The sequence below is a fragment of the Rousettus aegyptiacus genome, unplaced genomic scaffold, assembly GCF_014176215.1.
Source record: "Rousettus aegyptiacus isolate mRouAeg1 unplaced genomic scaffold, mRouAeg1.p scaffold_m13_p_14, whole genome shotgun sequence".
Lineage (NCBI taxonomy): Eukaryota > Metazoa > Chordata > Mammalia > Chiroptera > Pteropodidae > Rousettus > Rousettus aegyptiacus.
The window spans coordinates 15,872,015-15,886,774 of NW_023416289.1; the positions used below are offsets into that span (position 1 = coordinate 15,872,015).

The window sequence follows — 14,760 nt, forward strand, 5'->3', positions numbered from 1 at the left end:
ACAGATCTACTTTGTCTCTGAGGTTTGAGCAGAAAGGGCAGAAAAGGTACATTTGGGTCAGAAGTGAACAAAATAAGAGCAAGGCTTGGCCTAGATTCTCCAGATATTTAATAGCCTCGAAAAAAGGGCCCCAGACTGACACAGCCAGGCCTTTTCTTCGCAGGCTGGAGCGTCTCTGATCAGGTCAAGCCACATGGCGTCTTAAGCTTCAGAGCAGTGAAGGACAGAGGGGAAGGAGTGGTGAGAAGAGCATCTTAAGAGCTTCAGAGAGGCGTCCCTCATCTGGGGTGGAGCCTCCCTCCTGACCTCTCAGGGAGAGTGGGATGCACCCGCTCTTCTCTTTGTAGCGCTGCTTCCTCTTTTCAAGTTGTTGACATGCAGGAGCCATGCCCGCACACAACCCGTTTTTCTTTGCTGCCCCCCCCCCATTTTTAGAGATAATCCAAGGTTAGTGCCCAGTCAAGCACTATTTCCCCATCATAATGTACCTATTTATTTATTAACTTATTTTAATTGGCGGAATAAATGATGACTTTTAATAACCAATCACATTAACAAAAATTAAAGCAATTACCTGAAATATCATTATGGATTATGGAACCCAACTTGCCAATAAATATCAAGGGTCACATCCTACGAACCAGTAATTATAAGAAATTTATCTTAGGAAAGAGTCTGAAATTGTAAAACATTAGGTAAAAAAAATGTTTATGTCAACATTACTTAAGAGTTGAAAAAACTGCAAGCAACCTAAGAATCCAAGAGCAGAATATTACAGAGAAATAAATGATAACTGGTTTGTCTGTTTGTTTGGGTTTTTTTTTTTTTTTTTTTAAACTTAATAACATTGGGAAATGCTCAAGAGAGTTGAGGGAGAAAAACTATGACACTAAAATCCTGCTTTTCTTTTTTTCTTTTTAAACTTAGCATTACATTACAAAAATGTCCCAGGTTATTCAAACATAATTTTTCTTCTTAATGTCAAGTGTTTGTATCCCTCCATTGGGCCACACCATCATCATAACCCTTATATTTGCATCCCCAAACTGGTACCGTGGAAACCATCATTATCAGGAACCTTTACATTATGTTAGTGAAATGACAAAGGACACAGGTAAAAACAGCCTAAGATTAGGAGTCCAGGCTGTAGACATAAAACTTTGAATCTTCAATTTACTTTCCATTAATAGAAACACTATAATTTGTGCATGGCATATAGTTAGTAATTAATGGCCCCATTTGCAAGTTTTTGCCTAAGTGGAGGGGGGAAATGGAACTGGTTTACTTGTCTGTGGCCAGGGATGAGAACATTGGGTGTCAGGGTGAAAAACTGAGTTGCTTGAAAAACATTTTCTTACCTTGGGAAATCTCTTGGCCAGGACTGAAGAGTGTGGACTGTTTTCTTACCTCAGGATGATGGGTCCTTCCGTGTGGGCAGTTGCATTTCAAGCAGAGATGATTTTTCTAGGAATTCGCTTTGCTGTCTTTGCCAACAAGCTTCTTTTCCTCGTTAGTCTACTGCTAAAGAGAAAAGAGTCCAGAAGAGAATGAAGACTTACTATACATCTCCAACAGTCTGGCCCTGTGCTAAGTACCTTTATGAATGGAATCAAATTTAATCCTAAAAATTATTACTTTCTTAGATAAGAATATAGAAACTAGGCATTTACCTAACACATATGTAAAGTAAGGCAGTTAATATTGTAAAAGATTCAAGATTCAAACCGAGGTCCATTTGACTTAAATACTAAGAGACTTGCTCTTTGGAAGCCTTATAAAGGAGAAGGTCTAAGAAATCTCTTTATGGACATTTACATACATTTGTCTTTTTCTGCCTCGTGTTATTAACCAAAGAGCCAACTCGACACTTCCCTGAAAATGTGTCCTCATAGAACCTCTTTTTTTTTTCCCTTGGGTCACCCATAAACCTGAGGAATGTGTATGTCCCAAGTGAGGGCACCCTCTCAAAGACAGATAGGAAGTGGCTGGCTAATTATAATTTAGATGAAAGGGCATCTGTAGTCAAACTTAAAATGCAAAACTGATTTCCAGTACAGGGGTTTGTTATTACTGTTTGTTTATTTCTTTTTCTATTTCTTTTTCATGAAGTTCCTGCCGATTAGTGAGTGACTCTTTGTTAGGTCAGGTGAGTGGTTGGAGTGGGCCACAGGAAAGACGAGCACAGGCCATAGCACTGAAGCCTCTGAAATGCCCCTCTCGAAAGAAGGCTCAACTTCTCAGTGGTGCTGGAGCCGCTTGGCTCTTGAGGGGAAATATGTTATCCACTGAAGCAGCAAGGACCACACATTCCTGTCCCACATTCCCTCTTCACCAGTTCGCCAGTCCTGGAGGATCCCAGTACTGGGTGTCAGGTGTTCTGGAAGAAGGAATCCTGAGCCCTCAGGGAGCATGGCACGGAGGACCACCTCTTGCTTTTATCATGTTACTTGGTTCCAATGACAATCGTGTGAGGCATGCTTGATGTTAACCAGTGTTCTCATTTTAAAGATGGACGAGCAAGTGAGGGGGACACACGACTCATTTTAAAGCATATAATTAGTGCGTGCCCAAGAAGGGACCCTCAGTCCATTTATTTCCCACCTCTTGGGCTAATATTAAAATCCATATGCAAAACATGTTTGACCAGAAGAGACTAAAAAAAAGTTCTCGGGATTCTACTGATCCATCGCTCAGAGATTATAAGTGGTCCAGTCACCTAAGTACTGTGACGAGCTTCCCTGTAACAGTGTCAGTGTGTCTGCAAGGACTCAGCTATTCAGAATATGAAACGTCTTGAATTCACACGCTGGCGTCCTGCTCAGATCCATGTTTTCCATTAGTGTTTGATTTTCATCTACTTAAGTGTGTAAGCCAGCCTGCTGTGATCTGGAGGCACGGTCTTGCATGGGTGGCACAGCGAAGAACAGATTTTAAATTATGGCTTCCACAAGTTTAAAAAAACACAATCGCTCAGGTCACATTTCCTCTGGATCAACACCATAGGTAACAGGGCGGGGCCCAAAAGATAAACTAAGTAAAGAGGATGTCATCTATATTTGAGAGGTATATTTGTTCAAACAGTATAATCAAGTTGCTTTTTTCCTTAAATTTTTAATTTTCATTTTTTCGTGATATTGTCAGTGTTATTTCATAGCATTAAAATGGGGATAGATATTGCAACTTAATTTTCGAATGTCTTATTGAACTCAAAAAATTTATGAAAAGGAAAAAACATCTTTTGAATTTATTACAGCTGTGTAAATTTGCTAATTGTTACGCCTAGGATAGTGGTATAACCTAGAACAGGAAAAAAGTTAATATTTTATTTGGCCACTTCATTTTTATTTTTTCATGATTTTCATAGTTTGCATATTTTTTCTCCAGTAATAAGAGCAGTATATGCCAGTCACCCAAAATTCAGAAAATACAGAAATGAGGGTTAACTCTTCTGCCTTATTTTGACTGAGACGTTGGCAGCAAAGGGGAGAGAATCTGGCATCACCAGGTTTGCCAAAAGCCAGTTCATATCCACACCTTACCTTCTGCAGTATTCACAATATCTGCTCATTCCTCAATGAGACTGAATCTGCCTTTTATACATTTCTCTCACAGAGAATACATTTCCTTTAACCCAAAATATATCAATTTGATTTTGAGATTCTAAGAAATTTTTTTTTTCCTATGACAAAAGCTAATCAATCCATGGTACCGTCAATCCATTTAAAGCCTGTTAGCTTTTGGTCCATCAGTCTTATTGGTATAAATTACTGATTCTTAACTCACCAACAGAGGCAGTCCACATTGAGGATCTGTGGGTTGTGTGTGTGTGCATGCGTGCACGTGCGTGAGCAAGGGAGAGATTCGATGCCGTATATTCAAAACTTCTAGTATTTTGTAATACCGACATTTTTTTCCCAGAGGCTGGAAAAAATATTTTCGTTGGTAGAGATATGCAGAAAACATGATGACGAAGCATTTGGGGGGGGGGGGCATAGGTTACAAAAGATTGAGAAATACGTGAAAGCTAACATCTGGAACTTTGGTCAAACCTTTTCCAGAACACAGTTATGCCATTTGTTCAACAAATATTTATTGAATGTCTGCTGTGTGTCCAGAACTGGAGAGAGTGGGATGAATCATATAAAACCCCCTATTCCCCTGAGGTTCATAGTCTAGAAGACGTCAAAATGGTGACGCCTGCAAATAATGACAGACTATAGCAAGATACCAATTTATGTAGGAATCTACAATGTCATGGGTCACAGAAGAGGTGATGAGAGAGGTCTAGGAAGGGCTCCCTGAAGAGGTAGATGCCTTTTGGATTCAATTTTGAGGCTTGAGGAGTTCACCTGTCATGATAAAAGGAACAGCTTTGGGGAATTCGAACAGCTTTCCAGAAAAAGTCAGTGCATCTGAGTGTGGTGTTTGGGAACAGACGTGAGCTCTGCTTGTGAGGCTGAACAGGGATGTGTGGGAAGGGGTGGGGTGTGAGCCTGGAAAGCAAGGTAAAGTCTAGATTTGGGAAAGATCTGGTGGTTCACTATGCAGAGCAGGGCTGTGGTATGAGGGCCTTGGAGAAAACCTGGAATCGTTTTAAGTAGGAGGAGTCATATGTTCAATTGGGCGGCTGATGGTGCTTGAATTTCAAAGAAACTAGAAACCTGCTGCTGGGTTTATACAATATTTCCTCTTTAAAGGAGATATTTCCCTTTAGGACTCACGACTGGGTGCATAGTTTGGGCAAGGTTGGAGAGTAAATAGGAAATCTCTGAAAAAAAACAAATGGAAATTGGCCACAGACTTGTCATGAAGTAAGAAAAGTGCAAACAAGGAAAAGGTGTTTTTTTTTTGCTGTTGTTTTTTCTCACACTCACTTATGCATTTATTTATATGCTATACTAACACAGAGTATGTGGTCAAAGCCCAAACTTTCTTGTATTTGACAAAAAGGGCAACACTCCAACAGAAAACAGTGTGGCCGCCTTGCCAGTGAAGGCATTCTGTATCCACCAAATAAAAAAGAGCCAGTTTCAGAGTTTCATTCCAAAATGCCGAGAGGTTTCTGTGACCCTGTCGCACCAAATGCCTGTGGCTTCTAGAGACACCTAGATTAAAGGGCAAAGTAGGGAAGATCCTGGCTGTTGACCTTGGTAATGAGAAGAGCACCCTCCGATCTGCAAGGCTGAATGCAAACATGTGCAGGCTGTGATCGGAGCGGTCCCGTGTGAGAGCACACCTGTCTCCCCTCTTCCAACAGATAACACCGCAGGAGTGTATGCCCGGCGCGGAGGGTTCAGCCGGCAGAAGCAGGATTTGTACCTCCTGCCCATCGTGATCAGCGATGGCGGGATCCCGCCCATGAGCAGCACCAACACCCTCAGCATCAAGGTCTGTGGGTGCGACGTGAACGGGGCACTGCTCTCCTGCAACGCTGAGGCCTACGTCCTGAACGCCGGCCTGAGCACGGGAGCGCTGATCGCCATCCTGGCTTGCATTGTCATTCTCCTGGGTAAGGTTTCTCCCCGGTCACCTGCAGGAAGGGCCTTAACCAGATACCCGTCTTTCAAACACAGATATTTCTCAAGGTCAGGCTGGTTACCAGAACTATGCTGTATACTGTGGATACAGAGTGAGACAAAGAGGCCGTGCTGGCCCCCATGCATTTTATGGACTGGAGAAGGGGCAGACAACTTGACAAGCAGTTAGAGCAGAGTTGGCACAAGGTTATAATGAGCCTATTGCCAGGGATCACAGGACCGCATAGCAGAAGCCACCAGGGGTGCCACAGAGAAGGTTTTACAGAAGAGGAGTTTAGGCAAAGACCTAGTACATGAGCAACGGATTGCCTTACAAGAGGCAGGATAAGAATCAGCGGTAGAAAGAATAATAAAGAGGCAAAAGACAGTGCGTGAAGGACTCAGAAGTGGACAAAGGTCACCTGGCTAAAGCTAGATCTTGACACCACCACTAATTATCACATGGGATATCTGGGGGCATGTTTCAGCTTATGGGGACCCCTGGGAAGTTTTCCCTGCACTTACCAGCTGAATTAGGGGCCCCTCCTCTGCACTGCCATCCCATCTGTGGTTTACTCTGTAATAACAGAAATGTACTGATGCTAATAACATCTACCATTGCTGGCCTCAGGAGGTGAGGTCAGTTCTCCCAGCGTCTCAGACACTGAGTGACAAATCAGGATTCAAATTCAAGTATGTCTAATACCAAATTTATGCTTTTCTCATGATGTTTAGTTCTTTATTGAATGAATTTATAGTGCTCTGCTGCATAGGGAGGAGTCAGTGAGTTCAGTTCAACAGATTGTTTAGGAGTGTTATCTGAGTACCAGGTTCCACGTTTGGCCCTGGGAGATAAAAAGAAGAATCACTCAAGATCTTGCTGCTCGATAACTATGTAGTCTATCAAGGACAGTATGTGCCTGAACAGATAAACGACAGAGGCACACGGCGAGTGCCATGATAGGGACATGAACCAAAGGGCACAAGAGTAGAAAATGCCTGACATTGACTATGAAGGTCAGAGACATCTTCCTGGAGGATGTGACTTGTCAGATGCTGAGTTTTCTGGCTGATGAAAGAGGCTAGGATGGATGGATATTCCAAGGAAAGGGAACAGAATTCAAGAGCTCTGAGAAGTTCACAGTCTAGCTGGGAAACCAGATGTGTAAACCATGTGATAAGCATTCTGATGATGGTAAGCACAGGGGCGGGCTGGTGCACAGAGCAGGTGCCAATAGCCCTGTCAGGTGTCAGGATGGGATGCCAGGGAAGGCTTCTGTGATGAGACATAATACAGCCAGCCAAGCAAAGAAAGTGAAAGGGAGTGGTCAAGAACAAGGCACAGAGGAAGGAGATAGCTTGGTGAGCCCTGGGAGCCAGGTACAGTCTGGGCACGTGCAAACACTCATTCCTGTATCTCAGTGATGGTGGACTCAGAGAGCCTCTTGGACCACTTGCCAAATTGTGCCACAGACATTTTCTTCAGCTGAGTATGTGGGAGATTGTTCTAACGGAACATAGCAGAAGCTCCTTGTAGGGAGGCAACAGATAAAGAGTTAAGGTTTGTCTAAATTTCCCTTATAAGCAGCTCTACTCACCCATCCTAGATTGCCTGAGCTTAGTGGAATTCCCTCTGAGAGAGGGGAAGAGGCAGAGTTTCTTCATCTGGAGTCCAGCTGATGCTATTGTCTTGTGTTCAAATAAATGAGAACGTTTGTCTCATGGGGCCTCTATAAACTTCCTCATCTGTGTGGTAGTTTGAAGAGAAGCCAGCCATGCTTACGAAATGTCTTACTAAGATAGAGTAGGGTCAATGCTGACCCCACTCCAGACGTCTGGGCAGGAGCCAGGCATCACCTCTTTTAGAAAAGTTGGACCTGGGGTCTCTGAATTGTACTCATTCGTAACCTTGGAGAGGCAGCTGTCTTCCTTTCCAAAGAGAAACTGACATCAGCCATTTTTAGGAGGCTGCAGACCACATATTTAGAATCTCCCTAACTCTTAGGAAGATGACTTCTAAACAGTGATGTCAGCTTCATTGGTAAGAAGCTGAAAATAGCTCCAACTTGCCAGTTTGTTTGGATATACTATTTTCCTGGCAGCAGAGGAAGGTCCAGGTGGTGGGCAGTTTTACACCCCTCTGTGGATTCTAGGTAAAACTCTCATTTCATAGACTGGTTCCAGTTCTGAACCATGTATGCATTATGCCTTAGAGGAAACAGAGTTCTCCTGGGTAGAGAATCTGGGAATAACGGACTTTAACCTACACTCACTTTCCTTTCCTTTCCCTGCAGTCATTGTAGTGCTGTTTGTGACCCTGAGGAAGCAAAAGAAAGAACCACTCATTGTCTTTGAAGAAGAAGATGTCCGTGAGAACATCATTACCTATGATGATGAGGGGGGTGGGGAGGAAGACACGGAAGCCTTTGATATCGCCACCCTCCAGAATCCTGACGGCATCAATGGGTTTATCCCTCGCAAAGACATAAAACCCGAGTATCAGTACATGCCTAGACCGGGGCTCCGGCCAGCGCCCAACAGTGTGGATGTTGATGACTTCATCAACACGAGAATACAAGAGGCAGATAATGACCCAACCGCCCCTCCTTATGACTCCATCCAAATCTATGGTTATGAAGGCAGGGGCTCGGTGGCCGGGTCCCTGAGCTCCTTAGAGTCTGCCACCACAGATTCGGACTTGGACTATGACTACCTACAGAACTGGGGACCTCGTTTTAAGAAACTAGCAGACTTGTACGGTTCCAAAGACACTTTTGATGACGACTCTTAACAATAATGATACAAATTTGGCCTTAAGAACTGTGTCGGGCGTTCTGAAGAATCTAGAAGATGATGTAAACAGGTATTTTTTTAAATCAAGGAAAGGCTCATTTAAAACAAGCAAAGTTTTACAGAGAGGATACATTTAATAAAACTCCAAGGATATCAAAGTGGTAAATACTGTGAAGTACTTTTTCTCACACACACACAAAAAAGGCAAATATTGAAGTTGTTTATCAACTTAGCTAGAAGAAAACCACTTGGCATACAAAATATTTAAGTGAAGGAGAAGTCTAAAAGTGAACTTACAATGAAGGGAAATCGTTTATGTGTTATGAACATCTAAATCCTTTTTCTTTTTCTTTTCCTTTTTGTTTTTTTTTTTATTTTTTGTTTTTTGTGTTTTTTTTTTTTGGGTCAAAGAATCTTCCACAAATTTAGAAAGGACAACAACAGTTCTGAGCTGTAATTTCGCCTTAAACTATGGACACTCTATATGTAGTGCATTTTTAAACTTGAAATATATAATATTCAGCCAGCTTAAACCCATACAATGTATGTACAATACAATGTACAATTATGTCTCTTGAGCATCAATCTTGTTACTGCTGATTCTTGTAAATCTTTTTGCTTCTACTTTCATCTTAAACTAATACGTGCCAGATATAACTGTCTTGTTTCAGTGAGAGGCGCCCTATTTCTATGTCATTTTTAATGTATCTATTTGTACAATTTTAAAGTTCTTATTTTAGTATACATACAAATATCAGTATTCTGACATGTAAGAAATGTTACGGCATCACACTTATATTTTATGAACATTGTACTGTTGCTTTAATATGAGCTTCAATATAAGAAGCAATCTTTGAAATAAAAAAAAGATTCTTTTTTAATTCTGGGTTTGATTCTTAACATTGAAAAAAAAGTATTTCTAATGACCCATTTATATTTCTAATTCAAGATATTGTGATCTTTCAATAACCCTATTTATGATCTGTTATAGTCTGCTGCTTTTATTGTTTATTTAAAATCAAATATGTTTTGCAAATGTTTTTTCAGACAAGATTCTGTAACATCATGTAAAGCTTTTTTTTGGTACATTCTCAGTGTAAGCTTCCTGGCTTCTGTTCACACACATCTGAAAAAGTAGAATGCTCAAGATCTAGGTCAGTTTAGGGTTTTGCAATACTTGTTATATAATATGCATTTATCTTGTATATCAGTAATTCAGTGGTTAAGAGATGAGTCCATGAGGGAATGAAATGATCAGAACTCCGAAGTTCAAGATGTAGATTTTATGCCCCATACCAAGCCTTTGGGGTTTGGGGGACTGAAGAGTCAAAAATACAAATTTGCCACACGTAGTTATCAGACCTCCGACGTTATTCTATTTTTCTTTACTTTGATCTTGCCAGGCTCTCATGAAGACTCTAACCGTCAGAACTGCTTACTTTTCCTCCTGTAATTTTAACTTCTCTTAAAATAATGCAGCATTTTAAATTTTGACAAAAGAAAGAGCAATTCATTTCCAAACTTCTGTTTTAAAATATACTTTGGGCCATAAGCTCGGAATAAAGGCAGGGACCATGGTGGATTCTGAGAGTCAATGCCATTGGATGGAGTATGCCTGTGGTCGCCTACAGTCCCGTCCTGGGGACTGGGACTTCTGTGAAGGACATTTCACCTGCTCAGTTGGGCCAAAGGTCAAAACGTAGCAATACCCGGGGAGAGACCACACAAAGTCACGTTGCAAGTGCTTTCCTTCTTTCCCCCTAGACACAGGGCACATGCTTTCTCTTGGATTGCAGGCAATTTTTAGATTATCTTTTTTTTTTTTTTTAACGTGAAAGTTTGTTTCAAGCATTTCTTGATATCTTGCTACATACTATTTTTATGACTGAGTCAAAAGGCATACAAAGAAAAATGTTTTTATGAAAGTGATCACTTCCATTTTACTTTGCATTTACATCAAACTGTCTGAATACTTCAATGGAATAAATTCTGTGGACAATGTCACTTTGGAATCTTTCATTTCGGTGAAGGATTGCACAATTCTCAATACTTCCATAATTGCAGGTTTTGTTCATTTTTTTATATAGTTTTTGTAATCCAAAGAATATTTTGCTAGATTTGCACAGTTCTCCAATTGAATTTGAAATGACGGAATAATTCAAAGGGACTATGAATAGCACTTAAACAAGTGTACAGCTATGAGTAACCCCTTCACCATGGATGATCTTTTTTTTTCTATAAATGTATTTGGATTAGATTTGACAAGTATGTTTTCACATTTTTATGTTTAAGTTTTAAAAAAAGTCTGTCTACTTTTCAATAGTTAAAAATACTTGTTTTTCTTTTTTTCTTTTTCTCCTCTCTTTCTTTCTTTCTTCTTTCTTTTTCTTTTTTTTAAAGTTAAGCCTCTATTATTTGTAGAACCCTCTTAGAAGCTTGGAAATAAAATGTCTTTTCTGACTAGTGGAGTCCTTTTTCATTTGGAACATACTGCCTTAAAAGCAATCTTAGTTTAAGTGGTCCTTCCTTATTTCAATATAAAGCAATCACTGCTTTATGGCATCAATTCAGCGTAAAGAAGCAACACTGCTCTGTTCTTCTTGTCCTTGAGTAGTGGATATTGCTTGCATTCATCATTCATTCATTTAGCAAAATCTTATTTTGTAGACGCTGTGCTAGTTAAGGAGGCAGAATGAATCTTGCTACCTTCCTTGACATCGTTCAGTCTTCTCAATCCTGTTTCAAAGTATCTATCCTATTGTCTTGTAATCACCTGTGTACCTCTATGTTTACCCCCCCCCCCCCCAGACAATGCAACCAGATATTTCTTCTCCTTCAGGGTTGAGGGAACAAAATAAATAAAAGGTATAATGGGGCGATGGGGAGATGTTGACCACGAATGGGGGGTAGGCCGACTGCAACAGTTCTGGACAGATCTTGTGTTTAGGTAAATTATATTTTAACAAGCCATTGTTCCTGGGGATGGTTGGGAGACAGGAAAGCAGATTATCTACATCACTTGGCGAAATTTATTAGAAATACACATTTATGGTACCCAGAGAGTATCACTCTATGTCAAATGGGACCTGGTTAAGAGTATTTGAAATTTCTCCTGCATAGCTGTGTGATGTCCTTTACTTCTTTGAGATTCTCTGTAAGACAATGAGAAACAAGTTGGGACCTCTGAGCAGAAGAGTGGCCAAGTCTAGCTGGCAGGCAGTGTGTGAGGACAGATTAGGAGCATACGGACTTAGAGGCATGCTGGGAGGGTGTTAATGAAAGTCAAAATGCAGTATAAGGCAGGCTTAAAATAATTCCAGAAAGAAAAGTGGCAAGGGTTCTCTGCTTCTGCGCTGCCATCAGCCTGTCTACTAGACCTTTGTCATCTCTGACCTGGAAAGACTCCAGCAGCCAAGTCTTAGCTGCTCTCCACTGCCCAACCTTTCCCCACAATTCAGATCACATGACTCTGCAACTGGAACTTCTTCACTGGCTTCCCAAACTCTGTGAATACGTTCCAGTTCCCTTTCTTTATTGCTGTACATGACTAGGGCCCTGCAAGCATCAATAACGTCATCTTAACCATTCTCCTTTCAGCACACCTTGCTCCAACCACACTGGCCCTCCATCAGGTCCTCACACGGACAACGCACACCCCCTTTTCCTTCCAAAGTACGTCACCCTTTGTTGGTTTCCTCTGTATCGGTTACAACTTTTTAAACTTACTGTGCTTCTTGGCTTTTCCTGTGTCTTCGGGTCTAATAGCTGCATCAGAATATAAGCTGCAGGAAGCAGTGACATTGTTTTCTTGTCACATGCCCAGTTATTTAAATGGTGCCTGAGATATAATAGGTGCACAATCAATGCTTGATGAGTAGATGAGAGCCTCAGTAAGGCCGATTTATCAGGGTCTGATGACTGATCAGAGAATGCCAATGTGGTTTTAAGCTTCCTTACTTGAGAAATTGAGTGGATTATGATCTTGGTACCTGGGATTGTGAATTTAAAAGGAGAAGTGAGTTTGAGGGAAAGGTGAATTAAGTTTGGATTGGACATGTAAATTGGGGGTGCTTTTGTGATAGCTAGGTCAAACTGTTAAGTAGATAATCAGAAATTTGGATTTGCTGCTAGCTCACTATAGAAATAGAAATGGGCATACAGAGTAGGAGGTTGTTGAATTCTCAGGAATGCCTATTTCTAACTGGGTTTTGCTGCTCTTTCCCAGCTTTAAAGGAAGATGTTTCAGTGGTGAAGTAAGTCCCTCTGGTGTTGAAGAGTAATGCTGACTTCAATTTTATTAACAAGGATAATTAGTAAGCATAAACCTTATCTTTAAATGTCAAATGCATTGAAAAATAAAAGGGAAGTATTAATTCACTAATACTTTTCTCTAATTAGTGAGGCTTCTTTGAGCTTATACTGCATGGGAGAGAATGTACTAGATATGAAACACTGTTCTCACTCCTTTGAGAAGACAAGGTATGTCTTCAATCCCCACAGGAAATGACTGTCAAAGCTGGGTGGAAATGGAACCCATTTCTCCCCCCCCCCCCGCCCCCAGGGCAAGGGTCTTATCCTTTAAACTTAGGTTAAAGAGCCAATAGCAGTAACTATTCTGCATGGTCAGTGACTTAGCTGAGGCACTGGAGGTAAGAACCTGGGATGGGCACTCGTCGTCCCCCATGGGTTCGGTTTATTACTTTGAGCAGCCGTTCACCACAGGGCAGATCTTTCACCAAAAGGTGGCCTCCCCTTTGTCTCCGTGGAACAGAATCTAGGTTGCTACCTCAATCTGTGTCTCCCAGACTACAGCTCCTTTTGCTCGGATACATGCTTTTAATTCTTTATTACAGTCAAAAATTAAATTTGGTTTATAGCTTGTCAAGAATTGCACAAACTTTGACATTTCTAACATAAGGAATTTCATATTGGATGTATTTTTGCTCATTTGTTGAAACAATGGTGCTCCTTTTATAAACATAATTCTTTGAAAATATTTAGATTTGAAGACATATAATTTCATTAGAATGGTTATTTTTATAACATCTCTGATGAGTTTAATTCAACTATAATTTTTACTTCATTTAGCACTCAGGAAATTGGAAATTATTTTATGCTATGATAATTATCTTCCTTTCCTTTTTTTTTTTTTTTCCCAAACACTAACTGGGATGTGAAAGAAATAATTTTCTCACGAATCAGTAAAGAGGCGGTCAGTGTGAAGGTGCTGACGTAGCAAACTAGATCAGCCCTCCTGTGAGGCGCCCACTTTTTTTTTTTTTTTTTTTTTTACTATGAATTCCCAGGACAGAATAGGTGCTAAGTAAATATTAGGAGGAAGAATGTATAGATGGATGGACAAAGGAAAATAAATGCTTCACTCCATGTTCTAGGTCCTACAGCATTATAAACTACTAGAAATGTATGTGAGGATTCATCTGGCTACCCTCCCTCACCCCCACCTGCAGGCTGTGAGAGTACCATTATCACACTTTAGATTTAGATTCCACAGGGTTGGATATTCCTCTCTGGATATTGTCCTAACACACTCAGGTCAAACTGGACCCCAATGCACTGAGCAGACTGAACTGCCATCAAATGACCTGTCTAACTTGCTAGCTCTCAAAAGTTTCATGATTTCCATGGGTCTCCTTTTCTTTATTTATATGATGGGGACATGTAATCCCTGTCTGGCACACCTCCAAGAATTCTAGAAAATGTTTACCTAGAATAGGAAACTAACTAAATATATAACTTGCTACACAAATGAATGATTCTATTGTTGGTTTTGCTGTTCTTTGGGTTTTTTCATACTGCAAACTGGACCTTTCTAGCATCTGCAGATAATTCAAAAGGTAGCCTCAGATCCGAAATTGAATTTAAGGAGCTCTTTGAGTTCTCTGTTGAGGTCTTTGCTCTGGTAGCCCCAGGGCAGGCTTTAAACTGCCTCTAAGAGATGGATACTCCAGCATGTTGCCCAGGGACAGCAGCCCGAGGGGCCTCTCACCCTAGCCTCTCCTCCTCCCTACAGCCTCATTGCCCACCTGGAGACAGTGTCGCCCAGGCCTAAACTCAGAGAACCCTTGATCCAGAAGTTCCTTGTTTTCCAGGTGGGGAGTGTGCATTTCTGCATGTAGGGGGTTGGGAAAAATGGTTTTATGTGACACTAAATAACAACGTATTTTTAAGGGCAAAAGGTAGCCCCTTGTCCATCACTAAGCAGATAATCTGCACATACTTCCCTCTGTCTGGAATCCACTTCCCGCTAAAATGGTTCATTCCCTGACCACCCAGTATAAAGCAGCCTTCTAGTCCCTATCTGCCGAAACGCCCTTCTGTCATTCTTTGCAGGGTGACAAGGCTTGTCTCCTTTGACCAAACTTTAATCAGGCTCCTCTGAGCCTGCTGGTACAGGCCAGCTTGGCCTTCTCTCTCTGTCTTTGTTGAATCC

General features: G+C 41.1%; 1 protein-coding gene and 1 long non-coding RNA gene across 2 annotated transcripts in view; one reads left to right on the plus strand and one right to left on the minus strand.

Moving 5' to 3' along the window:
• The window catches only part of CDH11 (cadherin 11), a 136,156-nt gene extending 126,966 nt beyond the window's left edge, over positions 1-9,190 (plus strand). Inside the window, exons 12-13 of the mRNA XM_016150632.2 lie at positions 5,258-5,509; positions 7,811-9,190. Of these exons, the coding sequence (XP_016006118.1) occupies positions 5,258-5,509; positions 7,811-8,307 (749 nt within the window). The 3' untranslated portion in view covers positions 8,308-9,190. The remainder of the gene's footprint in view (positions 1-5,257; positions 5,510-7,810) is intronic.
• LOC107513691 overlaps positions 1,211-14,760 on the minus strand; it is a 158,615-nt gene continuing 145,065 nt past the window's right edge. Inside the window, exon 3 of the long non-coding RNA XR_001597609.2 lies at positions 1,211-1,521. This is a non-coding gene — a long non-coding RNA (uncharacterized LOC107513691). The remainder of the gene's footprint in view (positions 1,522-14,760) is intronic.